The sequence below is a fragment of the Acipenser ruthenus genome, chromosome 2 (assembly GCF_902713425.1).
Source record: "Acipenser ruthenus chromosome 2, fAciRut3.2 maternal haplotype, whole genome shotgun sequence".
Lineage (NCBI taxonomy): Eukaryota > Metazoa > Chordata > Actinopteri > Acipenseriformes > Acipenseridae > Acipenser > Acipenser ruthenus.
This window is the reverse complement of record NC_081190.1, coordinates 77539760-77559883: the sequence shown is the minus strand read 5'-3', so window position 1 is coordinate 77559883 and position 20124 is coordinate 77539760. Positions and strand designations below refer to the sequence as shown.

Sequence of the window (20124 nt, the reverse complement as noted above, 5' to 3'; positions counted from 1 at the left end):
ATGCCTCCTTCTGTCAGTTTCAAAAGTTGTCTGGGGTTATGTTTAGTCCAGTTTTAAAAGAAAGCTTTGCCAATGACAGCATCTAAGGGCTTCCCAGACCACTTGCAATGATGCAACAACATTCCGTATATAGACATCAAAGAGCCACACTCTCACGACCCTGGTGATCGGGCTCTCAACCAGGTAAAAGCGGACCAAGACTCCAGGGTTCATGTGCTTGGCAACATCTGTTGCTTGGGTTAGGAACAGGAAAAAAAGCGATTGGCTTGACAGCGGGAATTGTCTTTGTTTGTTGATCTTCTGTCTTTACTGCTGAAATGACTGTATTAACCTAAAAACTTCTGACATCATTTTTTCCAGGGACACCGCAAATAACTCTAAGCACTTTTTTTAAAAATTATAAACAGCTTCATATGCAGGACTAATTTCCCATCTCTCATAATGCAAAGAACAACTCAATACCAAGAAATGTTAAAAAATCGTGTTGTCATTCAATATTTAGAAAAAAGCAAACCAAAGTCTCATTCTCCTCCACTGTCAAGATGACAGTAATTGAAATATTAAAATCAAAGTGCCCTTCTTCCCAGTTCTTCACACACAAAAAAAGTTTTATACATTATGCAAAGCAGTTTTTCTAATTGCTTCCAGTTTAATTTCCAGAACTGTACTCAGAACAGATCTGAGTTAAGCAAGGATGATAATAAAAAGTAAATAACTTGGAAAAATACTTTGCATATGCTGGAAAAGTGCACCTATTACCTTGAAAAATACACCAGTTCATTTACCAGAAATAACACATCAAACAGGTGTTATGGTCCATACAACATTCTCAGAAAAACAGAAAAAAACATTTCCTGAATCTTCTCTGCTGCACTGCCAAGTTGCTACCAGCAGGCTCGGAATACATTCTCACTAAGTGCCACTCCCATTTAACCAGAACATACATTCTTTGAAGCTTATCTTCTCACTTCCTACATTAGGCAGTTGTGTTTAGACATGTTACTGTTTAGTAAAATGTAAGCTTTTAATCTATCTTGAACCTTTTCCTTTTGTTTTTTCCCCCCTGCTTCCTCATTTCTGAATGTGTTTGCACTTTACTAGTTCTTGCCTTGAGTCTTGCTTGTGCACACTTGTTACCCTTTTCCTGTGTACTCACTGGTGGACAATGAAAGCTGAAAAGGTCAAACAAATAATAAAAAGGGACATTTTCATCATTTATGGCGCAAACCCGCACATTCACATAACTATCCATTATATAGCATTCTGTGATCTTAAATATATTTTGGAGATATTTCCTTTGTGTTATATATATATATATATATATATATATATATATATATATATATATATATATATATATATAAAAGATTTGTGTTGACACTTTACATTAGGTGTTTCAAATGACACTATAGTTACTGCACATAGTAGTTGCATGCATGGTTACAGCTTACATTATTTTGACATAGCAAGACAAAATAATGGCTTTAGCAATTACCTCTACTTGCTCTACAGACCAAACTGATTGTGAAAACTAGGGGATTGCCACAATTATCATACATTTTTAAATGACATCCTACTTAGAATTCTGTACAGATCTGGACACTGTTACATCACAAGCAAATCAAAATGTTGTTGTGATTGCTATGAACTAGGAAGTTGCTTTACCACTTGTTTATTAATTGAACAATGAATTACCATCATGGCCACATTGGGGGTTATCAAGCCAAGGATTTAAAAATACAGAAGTTGGGGAAGTCAGCATGTTATAGCACTTTTAACTTTTTGGCTTCAAATGCCAAAAAGTTAAAAGTGCCAACGTTTTTTTTTAATAACTAGCTTTTTTGCAGTACACTTCAGGTGGTAACTTAAAAGCTCTGTCACTTTGTCTGCTGGTTCCAGTGGGTCCTGGAAGCTTTGCGAAAATTAAACATGTGAAAAAGTCATTCAAGGCTTGTGGACTCACTACTGCTCTGGACAGAAGAGAAGATGACCAGATTCATTGTTTTAAAGAAGGGAAACCGTGCACATCTGGAAAAGAGCTGCTGTCCATAGAGCGCAAGAAGGCACAGGGAACTGTCCCTGACATTGAGGATGAGGAAGATGAGGAAGAGCTTGAGTGTATGAACTGTTAATAAGTGACAGCGATGAAAGCAACCCTCAGGATGAATAATAAGAAAACTTCATTTAGGTTTTTTTTTAATGCTGTTGCATTTTAAACCCAGTTTTGAAGCTTTTTTGAGCTGAAAGAAAGCCAAATACAAACCTGTTTTCTAATATTAACAGGGTTGCCTTTTTAGTGTTATATATTTTTTTTTATTAACAATATTTCATGAATTGGTAAAGCTCGTTGTACAGCTGTTTGGGTGTATTGGCGGGAACATCCAGTATGACGCAGATTATATTATTTATCATAACCTGCCGTTTAAAAGAGACCCATTGTTCAATTACAATACTTAGCTGTAGCCCTGGCGCATATTGGAGACCGCCAAATTATTGGTAGTTTTACGGTACTTAGCCAACCTAGGATTTGAATATCACAGAAATGACTGAGTGAACTCTGTATCCCTTATATGAGAAATGGGTAAACGCTATATTGCCCAAATTAAAAGTGGATAAACGTAGTTTACCTGCGTATACCCTCGATTACACCAACTGCTTTTTTGTACATGTGAAATGTTTTTGTTCAGATAATAATTGTATTAGATTCATATTACGGTATATCTTAGATTCATATTATATCTTGGGCTTTACCAATTTTACAGACCCACAGGACATCACATTGGTCAATAAAGTCATTACTTCTAAAAAGCCACTGTCTGTAAAACCTGCTGTCTAGCCCTTTGTTATTGTTACTAGTTATTTATTTATTTATTTTTTACATTTTCCTTACTAATTTCTGGCAATCATTGTGATTGGTTCTGGGTTCTGTTCCTCTAAATCATTTTGCCTTTACCTGGCTTTTTGAACATTATTTGAAAATGGCTGTAGTATCTCAAGTGCCAAGACCTGAGCTATCAAATCATGTGGTGACTTTTCAGATTTGCTTACACTTATACTCAGTCCATATATGCTGTCCCTATAAAAGTAAGTGGGGCAGTCAATTCCACTGTTGTATAATATATAAGAATAATATTGAAATTATTAGAATGTGTCAGTACTAAAGAACACCACTGTATCACATAATACATGTAAGGAATGCCAGTTGCATAATTACATTTGCATTATATCACATGACTTTCTTATTTTCTGTCTTGATCAAAAGCTGGAACAATTGGGGATTTGTTTATAAACTGCTGACATTCTTGAACATTCCTATCAACAATGTACACTCGATCAAGTAGAAGACTGACTTTTGACAAGTACCTCCTGGAACAAAAAAAAAAGACATCTGTAGTTCTCAGATCTCACTGGAGTTAACTAATTTACAAATACAGAAATCAACAGATAAGAACTGTTCTAGTGGGCTTGTACTCTGCCAGTGTGAACAAGCCTGTGCCCTTGGGTTATTCACATTTAATTCACATTACGTACAAACATACATTTTGGTTTTGTTGACGAAAAGCTTTTCCAAACAGATGGATGTGTTCTCCTTAAAATATTATCTTATTTTTTTTATTACATTTCTGTTCATTGTATATGTTTCAAATGTGCCGTTTTGAAAGAAACACTTTTTTTTTTTTTTTTTTTTTTTTTTAAATTTAGTCGTCGCCAATTATTTTACCCCGATTTTCACCCCAATTATTATCTGTATCCCCGGCTCACCGCTCACAACCCCCGCGCCGACTCGGGAAACAGAGGCTGGAACACGCATCCTCCGAAACGTGCTCCTGCCAAGCCGTCATTTTTCGCACTGCAGATCCACAGCAATGCCACCAGACCTATAGTTCCGGAGGACAACACAGATCTCGTGGCTCCGCTGCAGAGCCACAGGCGCCCTATCGGCCACAGGGGTCGCTGATGCGCTGTGAGCCGTGGATTCCCCTGCCAACCTAAGCCCTCCCTACCCGGGCAGCGCTCAGCCAATTGTGCGCCGCCCCCTAGGAACTCCCGGTCACGGTCAGCTGTGACATAGCCTGGATTCGAACCTGTGATCTCCAGGCTATAGGGCACATCCTGCACTCCGCGCGGAGCGCCTTTACTGGATGCGCCACTCGGGAGCCCTTGAAAGAACAACTTAACGCAAACATGTATTTTCATTTCAAAACATGACATGTGGAACTACACAACGTAAAGAAAGTTCTCAGTTTGCTTGCAGTTTGGAGCAGTAAGAGTTTTAACTCAATCTAAACTCAACTTGTTTACACCAGTATTCAAATCTTTGCATTGGTTTCCAGTTGGTTTTCTAATTTATTTTTAAGATTTTGATTTTAACCTAAAAGATGCTTTCTGGTTTTGGACCGTCTTCCCTCACAGAACTGCCCAGTCTCTATGCCCCTACTTGTACTTTGAGATGCTGATCTCCTTGTAGTCCTCAGTTTTTCACTGATGTCAGCCGGAGCAAGGATATCTGTTGTAATGCCCCTTGCCTTTGTAATTCTATTATTCTAGTATTACGCATGCAGAATGTTTTTAAATCTAGTCTTAAAGAAGTAGTGGGGTTCCGAAAAACATAGCATTATACGTCCCAACGTGTTGCTACAACTGTTGTAATAATGTACCTGTCATTTTTCTTTTTACACTTCTAACTTTAAACTCTGTTTCAAAGCTCTTTTCAAAATGGCCTCTCTATGCACTTGGGTTTGAGATCTGTCCTCTAAATGACTGCGGGAAGAGCGATTTAAAATATATATATATATATATATATAACAAATGCTCTGGCTTTTCTGTTCTGTACCACATCATGGATCGTTATTGCTGTACCCGTTTGACAATGTGGGCAGTAATCCTTACACTATGTAAAGAAAAATGACAGGTGCATTATTTAAACAGTTGTAGCAACACGTGGGGATGTATAACGCTATATTTTTTTTGGAACCCTGCAACTTACACTTTAAGATTTTCTTTTTGCCATGGTTTGTACTGTATTGCACTTGGTCTAAGGACCATTTCTGATGCCATGGTCAACTGAAATTCTACTTTCAATGATACAAAAAATAAATAAAAGCAGGTTTCTGCCCCTGTATGTTTTTTAGTAGAAGTTATTAAGAACATAAGAAAAGTTTGATAACAAGGCTCTTTGTTAGCGTACCATTTTCCCTTACTGGGGTGAACTAACTTAGAAGCACAGAATCTAGTCTTTTTTTTTTTTAATGTTCCCAGTGTTTTAGATCCTACTACTTCCCATGGTAGGCTATTCCATGCATTTATAAATCTCTTTGTAAAAAAAGTGCTTTTCAGAGTCCACTACTCGCCCAAGTTTGGTATAATCTGCAAATCTGACAATCTTGCTGTGTGTATCTTGATCCAAGTCATTTATATAAATGAGGAACAGTAAGGGTCCAAATACAGACCCTTGTGGTACCCCAATAAGTACCCCCCCCCCTCCCCCAACTGATTTTACACCTCTCACAATTACTTTCAAGTTTCTGTTTTTTAACCAATTCTGTATCCAATTACATGTCCTCCCCTGTATTCCAGTTGATTTTAATTTACATATGTCTTCATGTGGAACTTTGTCAAAGGCTTTTTGAAAATCAAAATAAATTATATCTTAAGTGCTGCCATCATCTACATTAACTGTAACATCCTCAAAAAGTAGGTTAGTCAAGCATGACCTCCCTCTTCTGAACCCATGCTGGATATCCCCTATAATATTGTTGCTGTGTAAGTAGTCTTCAGGCTTACCTCTAAACATTGCTTCCATCATTTTGCAGGTTACAGAAGTTAAACTAATAGGTTTATAATTACCTGGGTCTGTTTTATTCCCCTTTTAAAATAATGGCACATTTGCAAGCTTCCACTTTTCAGGATCTCACCTGTTTCTATATAACTAATCATGATTACAGTGGTCTACTTATATCTACCCTTGTTTCCTTAAACACCCTTGGATAAATCATATCTGGGCCTGGTGATTTTTATTTTTTTTTCAGCTCCTGTAGCTTATTTAATACCTCTACTTCACTGATGCTGAACTCTGAGACCTGTGTGAGCACATCCGGGTGGCACTAGTAGCATGATATTTGTATCCTCTGGTGAAAACATTCAAACAATATTTGTTTAATACATTAGATATTTTGCAGTCCTCATAAAGCTCATTATCATATTCATCCCTTAAAACCTTAACCACCTCTTTAGTAATAATATTGGAAGACTTCTATACTATTTTATACTCTTATATTCTTCACAATATTTTGCTCTGCTGTCTTTTCTGTAAGTCATATAGAGCTCTTATTTTTTTTTCTAAGTTTATTTTTTATTGATCTGTTTCACCATCTTGGTGACTGCTTGTTAAACCAGGTCTTTTTCATTTTAGGTATACACTTGTCTTGCATTATAACTTTTAAATCTGTTCCATTGAACTTCAACTGTCATGTCCTCCAATTCCCCTGCCCAGTCTATTTCTCTCAGTTCCTGTCTCATTCCTTCAAAGTTAACCTTTTTGAAATTCTACACTAGTTTGTGCAGCCTATTGCATGGAATCCCAGGTCATTTTGAATGGAACCATGTTATGATTACTTGACACCTGTGGCTCTGCTACTTCTATATTACATAGCATGTCCAGGTTGCTTGTGAACACTATATCTAAAATTGCTCTCTTCCTTGTCAGGATTTTGACACACTGGGTCAGGAAGCAATAATTTACTGCATCAATCAGTTCAGTTTTTATGCTACCACATCCCACAGGATTTTCCCAGTTTATATTTGGAAAATTGAAATCCACCATGATTACCATATTCTTGCCCCTGCATGCATTACTAATTGCTTGGCATAATCCTCTTCTCCTGTCCAGTCTATCTTTTCAGAATAGTTCATACCCCTTCAGGACTAAGCCAGGTTTCTGTGATTCCAACTATGTCATACCTTTCAGTTTAAATCCTTTCTAGTCTTCCCAAGGGTTCTTTCTATGCTCCATGCCAGAATATCTGCTCCCCTATCATTAAGATGTAAGGCATCTCACTTTTTCCATAAAAGGTGCTCCAGTTGTCTACGCAGCCAAAACCCTCCCTTCTGCATTTATTCTCGAACCATATGCTAAGCCTCTTCTTCCGTGCTGTCAGAACTGGAAGCACCCTGGAGAAGATTACTTGACTCCGTCTCTCTTAAAGCCTGGCAGCGAGTTCAGTGAACCTCTCTTTCAGTACCTCAGACATCCTCTCACATATGTTATTTGTCCTTACATGGATAATCACTGTTGGTTCTGTACCCACTATGATTGTCTGCCTCTCACTGTCCCCACTCTGTTGATCAGCAGGATTGCTAGTAATACCAGCACTATCCTCCATGTATTATTATTATTATTATTATTATTATTATTTCTTTATTTCTTAGCAGACACCCTTATCCAGGGCGACTTACAATTGTTACAAGATATCACATTATACATTATTTCACATTATACAGATATCACATTATTTTACATACAATTACCCATTTATACAGTTGGGTTTTTTTACTGGAGCAATCTAGGTAAAGTACCTTGCTCAAGGGTACAACAGCAGTGTCCCCCACTGGGGATTGAACCCACAACCCTCCGGTCAAGAGTCCAGAGCCCTAACCACTACTCCACACTGCTGCCCTATTACTGATCTATTCTGTAGCTTGCTGCTTTCCGCCCCCTGGTCTCTATCTGACACCTGTTCTTGTGGCCCAAGAGGAAGAAACCCATTTGCAGGTTCTGGACTCCTCTACTCTCCTCCTGCGTGCTGCTGAACTCTGTTCTACCCCATTCCCCCTTTTCTTTTTCTCTGTAACTACTGTCCACTCCCTGTCTGGTTTTCCCACCTCCCTCTGTGTATCTAGTGGGGCCACATGCAACTCCACCTGGGAGTCTACAAACTGCTCTAACTTCTTGATGTCTGCTGCTGGTCTTTGTACTTGCTTTCTGCTCTGCAGTTAGTACATAACCTACCAAGCTGTTCCTCTGTACAAAGAACTGCTAACTCTCCTGCCACTCACCAGATCTTACACCAGTGCACTGCACCAAATGCTCTTCTAGTTCTTTAGCCAGGATGACTACCTTTCTGCTAGTGGTGTCATGCCAACGTTTACAATTTTACCTGGTTTTAGATATGTATTGATATGTTATTGATAGTTTCTTAAGTGCTTTTTGGTTTAAATAAAGAGTTTCTCATCTGGTAATTAAATGTTAGGTTGTATTTTATTATATATGGCTTCACAGTAATACTATACTATATAATGCTTATCATGAAACAAGATTACTGTAGTGCGGTCACTGTGAGTTGAAAACAAAAATAAATAAAGAACTTAGTGTTTAACCCTGGCAGTCTCTTGCTATTTAAACGTAAAAATAAATAAACCCTACCACTTCTGCTTACCTTTACAGGCAGGTTTATGTTGCATTCACACTCATACAGTGTACTTCTGAGTACAGTAGTTTTTGGAGCAGCTTCTCAAGCATAATGAAAGCACTACTTGTATCGCCGCCAGTACAAATGCACAGCTTCTCTTAAAGTATCAACATCATCATTTTTTTCTAAATATGACACTGTGTATATTCATTTTTGGATTTGTTTCTGTTACAAAGAAAGATGGCGTTGATTACCTGAAGTGTGTGATCTGCTTAGAATTGCTGTCTAATGAGTGTCTCAATCCTTAAAACACTGTTCTCAGCAAACACCCCCCCAAAAAGTCATTTCTATAGATTTTTTTTTAAAGAGAAAGGAAAAATGTTTTTTGCAATGCAAGATAGGTACTCCATTTCTGTGGATTCATAGGGTGGGGTCTTCAGACACCATGCCTAATGTTATGGAGGGCCATGAGCCAAGAAAGATTCCGGAACCCCTGCTGTATGTTCTTTTTTATGAATAGCCACTGCCATCTGCTGGATACTACTAATAATTTAAAATGTATTTATATTATCTCTGTTTATTAAGATGTTCTGTTCACCTAAAGATTGAACTTTATGAGCTTCAGCTGTTTTTCATCTGGATTTTTTATTTATTTTTTTATCTGGAATGAGATTTCAAATTCACCAAATACTCCCAGCTGTTATGTTTTTAATCAAAAGGTCTCAATGTGCAAGTATGAAGTTAGCTGAAGATTGTGCTGGTCACTACGTTCACAATTACGTGAGGTGTATGATCATACTGTAGATCCAGAATCTGGTTGGTCTTGTATTTATTTCTGCAGGCAATCTGTGCCATTCATCAGTCGGATGCAGATCAGCCAGAATCCAGATGGTATTGCCAGAGTAATTGGATGTCGTGCCCATATTGCCTCAGTGAGACATTTCAGACACCTGTCAGAGCTTATCCAAACCACAGAAATCCCATGTTGGTCTATAATATTCAGAACCACTGATCAGACTTGGGCTGTTATGATGAATAATTTGATATGAACACAGCAACTGGATGGATTTGTATCACCACGATGATACCAAGGACAGTAATTTTGAAAATAGTTGAATAATTTAGGAATGCATTTAATTTTATTTTTATTAAATAAGTCTTTCTTGTTAGGGCCATGAACTAATTATGATAACACCCAAAATAAATAAAAATAAATACAGTATCTGAATGGCATCAGCATACTGATGAATTTCTTATAATTTATATTAGATATTTAAAGGCAATATGAATAAGTAGGTTGGTACCACATATTGAAGTACAGCTATTTGTATTTTCTGACAATAGTATCACAGGTATAAGTAACCCAAAGGGGTTGACACTTGTTTGTACTGTAAATGTATTTAATATTTACAAAAACATTTTTTGCAACTGTATTTTCCGTCTTCTAGTGCTTCTCAATAGAACAGATGTGTTTGCAAATGGTTACTCCTACACTAAAAAGATAGAAACCGGTAAAGTAAAAAAACTAAAACAAAACAAAAACAAAACATCACTACCACTTATACCCTCGAGGGTTATTCGGCTGCCATCATTTGTAGAATAACTACAGACAATGTAGAGCCAATTCCTACAGACAGTTGCAATACCTATGACTTGGCACTAGACGGAGCCATTTATTCGTTGTTTTAACTTTCTTCAAGTATAAAGAAGGGTGATGTAATCATTGTGCGACAACAATCTCTTGTAAACTGATGGTGGCAGAGTAAAATAGTTTATTAAATATTTTAGAGGCAATCTAGAGTTTTCTTTTAAAACACCAGAGCAGGAATAATCGTTGACTTTGATCTCCACACAGTATTGTACAAGAAGAGCACGTCCTCTTTTTAACTTAAGTTCTTTCGAAACCAAATGACTCCAGCATACGCTAAATAATATTTAATCACAACGCGTGCAATTGAAATGACAGGTAAAAAGTCAGCAAAAGAGAAAAAAAGAAAACATTCACATTCTGAAGGACGCCGTTTGGAAAGAAAAAGACGAATTACAGAACCTAGTATCGAGGTAATTATATTATTTAAGTGTGCGGAGTAAAGTGGTACTTTGGAATCACGTTTCTGCCTGTTTTTCTTAAAAAAAAATAAAAACAAAAAAAACCTTAACATTTATAAATGTGTACGTTACTTACCTAAAAACGCAAACATTATCATTAGAGGCTGATATTAAGGATTACGTAGTTTCAAACACACCTGCAGTAAGGTTATTATATTATCAGAATTACTCAGCAAAAAGCTTCAGCCAAGTTTGGTTAGGTAACAAGCCAATTTGTGACCTGTGATATCTCAATATTTTCCTATGGGCTTATTTATCAATGCTAGTTTCAAGAATTATTTGAGGGGGTCAAGGCACCAGCTCCACTGAATTTGGTACATTTTGAGCTTGTTTTTACATCATTTCGCCTATTATGCACCTGCTGTGTATATATACTTCTAATACCATAGGAACATTTTTTTTTAAACAGGATTTAAAAGGTAACTCGGAGGATCAGGATGAACAAAGTGACATAGAAGAAGGAGGACTAAATCTCAATGTTCCATTCAAGCCCATCAGTGCCTATGTCACAGACAAACAGGAGCTGCTGGAACAGTGCTTCCGGGTCATCGGGGAAAAGAAGCTTATGAAAATGCTTCCTGACGAGTTGAAGGTATCCTTTGACAGTATGGTTCTGTATTCAGATTATAGGCAAGACTGACCACAAGGAAATGGCAGGCATGTAAGATTTGCTCACTTAATTGTTTGATTCATCAATCACAGAAAGACCATACATTTTAGATTAGGAATCAGCAAAGGTTTTTTATTTTATACCAAATACCAATTTTACCTAGGGAACAAAAGTATTTACGCATACCATTTTATGAATTTCAGTGTGCTAACCAAGTGAAAAACACTTGATTAAAATATTATTTTTTCTAATTTTTAGAGCTGCACCTGTGATGAAATCAAGCAGCTCTGTATGGAGCAACTACAACAGCTTTCTCAGAAGAACCTTCTCCACATTCTTGAAGGTGAAAGGGTTTCTAACATTTTGCCTGAATAAACATAAGACTAGATAACATTATTAAGTAACTGTGTATTTGAAACGCTTCTACTTTCTTTTTATAAAGGTGACGATTTCACAGGATTCTCCGATATCGAAGAAGAGAGGGAGAAGAATGAAAGGAATGCAGAAATGGAAAGCCAGTAAGTGTATATTTCTATGGGTATGGCAAATCTTTGCTTTATTATTACATTTGCCTTTTATTAACATATTTTAAACAAATGTGTTGTCTCTTGGAACTGTAATTGATTTTTGACATATTTCAACATACTTGCTTGATTCTTAAATGCAGTGCATTCCAAGGCAGAAATGTAATCCAGTATTCACAACATACACTCCTGCTTTGCCACGTTTTCAAGCTCTTTGGTTGTTTTATGTGGGGAACTTCAAAGAAATATTAATGATGATAACAATACTAGTCATTGAAGCCAGGCCACTGTTATTCCCCTGGTTAATGTTTACAAAGGCTTGGCTCAGCGAGGCATGCTGCAGAGGTTAATCAACCCCAATCTGCTGCTGCTTCTGCTCCAGAGGTCTGCCTGGCTTACACAGAAAAAAGCAAGTAAGTGAATGAAGTTCATTTCAGGCAACCTGGCATTTATTTTTATTGTGGAGACATGCCCAAGGAGCATTTTCTCTATTGTTTCCAATAATATAAAATACGTCTCATGTTTTAAGCAAGGAGGATAATAATATTTAAACAGGGTTGAGACACTGTTCAAAATGACACTGTGTTACTAAGCAGATATGCAGAGCTTAATCTAAGGAAACCAGTCCTCTAAATTCATACTCTTTTTCAATACAGTGAACTTGTTATATAAACAACATAATCACTTGAACTTCCATGGCGTGCTGTGGTTATTTCCCTTAGATGGCCGTAGACAACCCACTCAACCCCATATGCCCCATTGCACAGAACTGTTAACACTGCACAGGATTCCAGCCCAATCCCTATAGGTTGTTGCTGCTTTTCCTCTTCCAATCTTCTTTATTTCAAGAACAGCAGATGCCTTATCCTGCCCATCTTCCTGTCAGACACACACACACATACTGTAGGAAACTAGGAGTTGCCCGCAGCTACAGTATACATTCTGACTAGTTTTCCTATAACATACTTTTGGGATTGCAGTTACATTACAGGGCTCTCCAAAACTTGATCCCATTGAGGGTCCTGGACTCTCAACTAAAGAAACTGAAGGTCCCGGAGGAAATGGGGTTCCATTAAGTAGGGTTACCAGATTTCCAGAGTAAAAAAACAAGAACATTTTTTTCTTCAATTCATTGATGCCATAGCAACTCTGAAGCAGTTAAAATAACTGTATATAGTTACACAATCATAATTTAAACATCAGGTGTATTTATTGCAGATTATACCAATTGTATTATTTCTATTGCCATCTGACCAAAACATTAAATGTACAAAATGCCAGGTTAGAAAAATAAGATCAGCTATTACCATTTAAACATGTGATACACACACACACACACACACACACATATATATATATATATATAATCAGTTATAAAGGCTGTGTTAATCAAAACACTATAGGGGCTATCTTGGCTGGTGGCACTACCAAGATAACTTTTTTTTTTAAACTTGACATGGTCCAGGAAGTTAAATATAATATTAATTATTAAACACATAACCAAAATTATTAAGCAGCTAATCCATACATATCTTTATTTGCCTTTTGTATAATCAATTACTTGCAGATCACACTGCTACAGTTTTGTTCTTATTAAAAATGCAAATACAATAGCAAAAACTGGACGATTAAACAATTATACTGATTCTGTCTGGGACAAAAAATTAAGGCTGAAAACTGGGACAATTCCATTTTTTCCGGGACGTCTGTTAACCCCAGTACAAAATCTTAATGTTTCTTCATTTATTAAAGTTTTGACAATTTTTTAACAAGAAGAAACCAACACTAAATGCCACAACCAAAATGTTTTTTTTTTTCTGTCTAAAAGAACGAATAACAAAACGACATAGCAATAGAATCCACAAAAGCCGGAAATGGATTTCAGTAAAACACGTAACTGCACACGGGAGGTCACGTGAAAGGGGCGCAACTCAATATAGTGTTCAGTCCGCTCCAATCAAAGACGTACCTGGGTCCATGTTTTCCAATTCTCCACACTGGGAACTATTGTACAACACAGAGTATCATGAGCCCGTCAACATTCTGAAGCTTGCACTTCACCCAACCGTATTATTTGCATGATTTTACAAAAAATACAATAATAATAATAATAATAATGTGTGTGTGTGTGTAAAGGACACCGGTGGCCGCGTCCCCGAGAGCCTTACATTATATTCTTGCTTCTCATCACACTGGATATCCCAGACCTACACGCCTGTTTCATGCTGGTGAAAATATTACTATGAAGGCATTGTTTTTATTCGATTCCTCAAACCAGTTTACACATTTGATAAAATACTGAGTAACAACTTCAACTGCTGTCTTCTCAACAATCTCTTCAACTTCATCCACCAGAAAGTCTGTTGTGGACCAGGGTTAAAGCATTAAATCAACGTGCAGTTACTTTTTTTGCGTCGGTAGGTTTTTGCCAGCAAACTGTAGAAAAGTGTTGAACCAGCGTTTACCTCAGGTGGGTAAGATGTCATCTGAGATGAACTAAGAAGCAATATTGGTCCTGATCATCCCACTACTGTTTTTTAATATTTTTTTCTTCAAAGGGTCCACTTTGTATTTTTAGTATATTTAATTGTAATAAAAGTAGACGGCTGTATTTGACAATGTCCTATGTGTTATTTTAATATATAACATGTATAATACTACTGTGTATGTAATAAATGCTTTTCTTCTCTAGGCAGGACAATAATGTGGATTCTACTTCATCTCTGAAAGAAAATGTTGAACAGGAAGACCTCAAGCAAGGTATGTATGTCTTAAGGTTACACTTCAGGGCAGTACCTCTGTCCTGAGAAATGCAATATTTTGAGGGACATTAACTAACTGCCACTCCACTCAGAGATACATTGTGTAGCACTCAATATCTGTAAAATCTGAAAATGAATCCTGCATGTTTTCCAAACGTATACTCAGTATTGTAGTTGTCAGTTTGGCTGCGTGTGGAGACGTGCCATATACATTTGGCTAATCAGTTCAAAGAAGCCAGCAGCTGTAAATTGTGCCTTGACAATACAGACCTGATATGCATTTTTAAGGTTCCTAAGAAAACCATGGGAACTGAACTGAGACTGTAACAAATCCAATGTGAACACAACCTAAAATGCACTATAATCTTATGGTTTTGGATGGTATTTGCACATTTCTGACTCCCTGGACAGAATGTAATTGTTCCCTTCACCTGACCTGAAACCTAAATGTCTGCCATATTGCGGCCATGTGACCTTTTGCTTTACTGATAATACAGTCCCACAATCTGAAACATTGGCTTGTATATTATAAACAAAAATTATCAGTTTTGTGGCAGTAATTTTAATTTTATTAAGCTGCTTCTACCACATTGTTAAAGCTACATATCTTGAGATCATTTGAGGCAGCGATTTCATATTTGCATGGTCATATAAACACTGCAGTGCATGTGCTGGTTACCTTGACATTGTTACAAAGCTGGTGTATATTATTCTTATATTCGCATTCCATTAACCACCCAGCTGCCCCTTTTATTTTGGTAATTTTTTTTGCAGATTTTTCATTCTTAGCCCTCAAATAAGCAATTTGGACAATTTTCAAAACAATTTTGCCTTATTTTTTTTTTTAAATACACACTTTTATATTGTTATTATGAAAAGTGGAAATATATTATTTCAATAGAACTTTAAATAACAAAATAAAAATGTATTTACAATTGTAGCATTATAATATAGATCACAACATAACATCATTTTTTTCCAATGGCAGCGTTATAAAAGTAGAAATAACATAATTTGTTTCAATTGCAGCATTATAATACTTCTACAGGCATATCACTTTTTAGAAATTATTTTTTGTATGATAGATATCAAAGCAGATGCACTTGAAACCCTCATCAATGCTAACGTCTTTATGCACATATACATCTGAAAACTTGTGAATTTTCAATTGTCATATACAGTTTCTTTATCAGTTTCAGGCACAAGTGTATAACCCTGTTATATGATTTATTATCTGTGAAGTGTAGGTACAGTAAATAAATAGGTCATTTTGACCAGTACCAATCCTGACAAGTCTTCCTTACAACCTGTAATACCAACAAATAAATAAAGAAATCTCCTTGTTTTATTCTCTGTAGATACACAGGTATCAATTTTTCACTCTCAGCTGTGTGTATACAGATGACCCGGTCTGTCAAGCACATTTCTTAGGGACTGCTGCCATCTGCCAGTGAGAATCAAAACTGCAGACAACTTCTATTGTCAACTTATTTATTAGATGAAGCATGTTAAAAACCTGTGTTAAACTTTGCAGGTGCACATATAAGCGCCTGCACACTATTCTCACGGGCGTGACACATTTGGACTCGTTTGCGCTCCACGTGGAAATCGCGGGATAAGCAGCTGGGTGGTTAAACATATAACAAACTGACACATTATTTCATCAACTGACTGTATCGGTGATACATTTCTTTCACATATCCCTTTCAGTTTGTTTACTTCCTGGGGATGCTTTGTTTTTGTTCACAGCCCCCGCTATTTGTGTTACAATCTTGCCGCTGTTTCAGTATCGTATGGCTGTCCTCTTGACACCTTAAGTTTACTGCCATGTGTATAAAGAAATAAATAATAATAATAAATAGCTCCACTTGGCAACAGTCATGGGGTTTCCATGCAAGTCAATTTACATTTGAAATGGTGATGCACGTGCACGTTTGGGAGAATTACTTGTGTAAATCAGGTTTGTGGCTGAAAAAAACGGCCAATCATTTACTCGTGTACATGACTAAACACACAGGAAAATCCACACTCAATTTCGTATGGAAACCTGCATTTCACATGTGAATGTTAATGAGCGTGTTTATCCCTAATTATAAATATTGCAAGGGAGCAGGTCAGTTGTTACTGTGGATTTCAAAATGGCAGAAAGTAGTGGCTGATGGGTAATTTTATGGTTAGCAGTGGTGTAGTTTACTTTAATGCTAATGCGGGCGGCTTTTTTTTATTATTGTTTTTTGCTGTGTCTGGTCTATCATGTTGTATATCTCTTGTGGGTTTACAGTTCTGTATAAAACCACTTACCGTGAACTGTGTTATTCCCTTATTATAGTATTAAAGCAGCTGATGGAGAATACCCTTGCTGTAAAAACTACGCTAAAGTTAAACACGAAGAGCAAGTGAGCTGCTTAAATGTCTAACTGAATTAATTCCCATGCTTTTTTTGATCCCAGCTATGTCCAAAGACAACACGTGTCTGCCCTCCACGTTAATAAATATAGTTGGTGAACTGGATGTCATGAGCCAGCTCGATCGCCCAAAACATCCAACAAGTTGTTGATGCCTTCTCAGAAGTGACCAAATAAAATTGCAAATGAACATATTTATTGTGTTTTATTTGTTTGCATCATTAATATTTAACACAACAGCAAATCCAAGACAACTTAAAACAAAAGAGAGAATCTCTGACAGCACGAGCCTCCTCAGATCGAAATTGAAACTGACGGCTGAGGTAACCTTCCCAGTTGCCAAGTCCGCTTATAATAAGCTGGATTGGGCTTGTTTTTTGAGAGTCGCGGGTTGGAATTCGCATAAACACCCATACTGTAACATGGGTTTGCATGTTTTTTCTTGTGATACTTGGAAACACTGGTAACCTTCCCAGTCTGTCTCACAGGCAGCCACTGATTCCTGAACACCTCATTTTGTTGTTAACAAGAGTTTGTGCAGGATACAGCAGGCAGTGGCACTTTTGGGAAAACTAATGCTGCACTTTCAAGTGCCCACTACCCGTATTTGCCGTCCATACGTGTAGGGTTTCTAAGCCAGTGTAGTATACGCAGCATCACATGATCCGCTATATGCTGTATTGCCTGAATGAAAGGGAAATATATATAGCGTCTCAGCCGGTTTTCAGCCATGGTGATCTGCAATACCTGTTTCTCAGTTTCATTTTATACCTCCGAGTTCATTTTTAATTAATGAGTCGTAAGACAAATTAGTTGAAACTGTATTCACTACTAAAGACATGACACCTCACTAATGACATTTAAAAAACAATTTGGGCAAGAGCAGTAAAACACATTATTAACCAACCAGGCACGAGGTATTTTGCTTTATTACAGCAGCTTAGATTCACTCGTGTACCAGTTCTCTGCGCATGCAAACCACATTTTCACAAAATTTCACTAGTAATCTTCAAAAACAGTGCGAGTACTTTACGCACAGCTAATTTACATATGAACCCCCACCTTTCCCATTCATTTGCATGACGTCGAGTGAAAAGCCCTGTTTACTCGAGTAAAATAAACTGAGCGACTGGAAACCCCAAACATTTTTACACAAGACATTTTTCTCGAGCAAATGCCTCAAGCTAAAAATAAACACGCATGGAAACTCCATGATTGTGTATCTTTTCCCTGTAGGTATTTTGTTCTGTTCTTTGCTGTTTTGTACAGCTAATCATATAGTAAACTCTCAGGGGCACTTTGGCTACTGTGAAACCGAGGCCTTGCAAACTGATTTTTATGCCACCATCAACCCTCCAGACGTTTATCTAACCAGGTTAATTTATGTTCAAAGTCACTTGCACTTGGAATTATCTTAACTTCCTCCATAACAAACATGTTTTGACAGCTATAAAATTACACCCAGTCCTAGAGTTCTTTCTGATATTAATGTGCTCTTTTTGCCAAAGGTGGTGCCTCGGGGGAAGAGAGTGACGCCCTCAGCATCAATGCAGACGCGTATGACAGCGACATAGAAGGCCATAAGGAAGAAACTGAAGAGAAGAAAACTGTGGAGGTTGTTGAAAGCCCAGTCGTGAATCCCCCCAGTTCCAAGAAGGAGCTTCAGAGTGACATTGAAAAGAGTGTAAATGAGATACTGGCTTTGGGTGGACCTAGCCCGGAGGAGCCCAAAGTAGCAGCGGTGGCTGCTGCAGCTACAGAGGTGGTGGTGGTGGGAGCAGCTTTGTCTGGCCCTGCCTCAGAGGGGGTGCAGCCTTCAGCCCAGCAGCTGGAGCTACTTGAGTTAGAGATGAGGGCCAGGGCTATCAAGGCTCTAATGAAAGCTAATGAGGTTAAGAAACAGGCCTGTGGTTAAGATTCCAGATGGAAAGACTTCACATCAAACATAGTTTTTCTATAGTCTTGGAGATTACTGTGTACAACCATTTGGATGTTTGATTTTTTATAGAGTCATATCTTTATTTTGTTAAGGAAATAATTGGAATGAAGCCTAAATGTGTTTTTTTTTCTTTTTTTTCTGTTGTTTTTTTCACATCCCTTTTGAGTTGTGATATCAAGGTAGAAATGTACAGAAATCAGACTGAAAAGCAGTTACCCATGGAAAGAAGACTGTCTTTCAATATTTAATCTCTTATTTGTATTTTTTATTATTATTTTGAAATAGCTTTAGCATTTCTATTTGTAACACAACTTCAAAGTGTTTCAAAACACTGCGCAGTGTTCACACACACACACACACACACACAAAAATACCTTTGCAGTAACCAGTGTGGCAGTGATATACGGTAATATCCAACAAAAACAACTGATTTTGATATGTTTATACAAATGGATCATAAATAAGATGGAAATACATTTCTCAACTTTTACTCCAGTGTAGAGAAAATCCAGATCATGCCCTTTCTGCAATAATGCTGGTGCAAATACATGGCTATAGGAACAGAAAACAAGCAGGAGGGAGCCTGATCTGATACACTATTATACTCATAAGACAAACATCATAGGTCATAATCAGCTTGAATTACTTTTCCAAATTTTCTTTCCTGCAGAAAATCTGGAAAAGTAATTCAAGCTGATTATGACCTATGATGTGTGAAAAAGAATATGAAAACAATGTTGTTTTTTTTATTGAAGAATGTATTGCTGTGATATGGACTAAACAGGATAAAGCAAAGTTACAGTAAGGTGTTTCTTGGTAGGGTGTTCTGTAACTTATTTATTGTAAGTTGTATCTCAACATGTTTATGGTAATGGTGCATCAGTACTGTAACATACAAACTGACACAAAACAAATATGTTAGCATTTTGTGAATATATCATTTACATGTGTGATAGTTATGAAAATCTTACGAACATTAAAGGAATGTGGGCTATTTGCATTGACTGTTTGAGATAAACCTCTATTTTGTTTGTTTTGTTTGTGGCCTAAACATTTAATAAAAGTATGTAAATATTGTCAATAAAAATTACCCATTGCGATAGCTGAAATTTGTCCCAGATACAACTTCTCAGTTTTAGCAGGTGTTAATATGGGTTAGAGGTATGTTAAATTAAGCATCCCTGTGAAGGGGATCTTGTATGTAGCTGCTGCACTTCTCATTAAACATTTAAGTTGACAACTACAATTTTTTTTTGTGTGATAGAAACTCCTTGGGCAAAACCACCCTTCACTTTGACCTATGACCCCAGATGCTTGCCATATTGGGGTCATGTGACTCTTTGGTTTCTGGATGATAAAGATCTAAC

General features: G+C 37.1%; 1 protein-coding gene across 2 annotated transcripts; it reads left to right on the top strand.

Annotated features, from left to right (window-relative positions):
• Positions 1-10063: 10063 nt before the first annotated feature.
• Positions 10064-19847, top strand: LOC117408628 (caspase activity and apoptosis inhibitor 1-like). Of its 2 annotated transcripts, XM_034013797.3 has the most exons (7): positions 10064-10469; positions 10927-11109; positions 11386-11470; positions 11570-11645; positions 11969-12064; positions 14344-14411; positions 18327-19847. In XM_034013797.3, exons 1-7 carry the CDS (start codon positions 10368-10370, stop codon positions 18731-18733), a joined length of 1017 nt encoding a protein of 338 aa, XP_033869688.1. In that variant the 5' UTR covers positions 10064-10367; the 3' UTR covers positions 18734-19847. The 2 variants fall into 2 exon arrangements, with proteins under 2 accessions (XP_033869688.1, XP_033869689.1); XM_034013798.3 differs by lacking the exon at positions 11969-12064 and having other exon boundaries at positions 10066-10469.
• The last annotated feature ends 277 nt before the right edge of the window (positions 19848-20124 follow it).

What these genes read in the sequence shown, in the direction of transcription:
- LOC117408628 (XM_034013797.3), top strand. Translation starts at nt 10,368, where the DNA reads ATGACAGGTAAAAAGTCAGCAAAAGAGAAAAAAAGAAAACATTCACAT. An exon ending in TTACAGAACCTAGTATCGAG is followed by an intron (nt 10,470 to 10,926) that starts GTAATTATATTA and finishes TTTTTTAAACAG; the next exon opens with GATTTAAAAGGTAACTCGGA. An exon ending in CCTTCTCCACATTCTTGAAG is followed by an intron (nt 11,471 to 11,569) that starts GTGAAAGGGTTT and finishes CTTTTTATAAAG; the next exon opens with GTGACGATTTCACAGGATTC.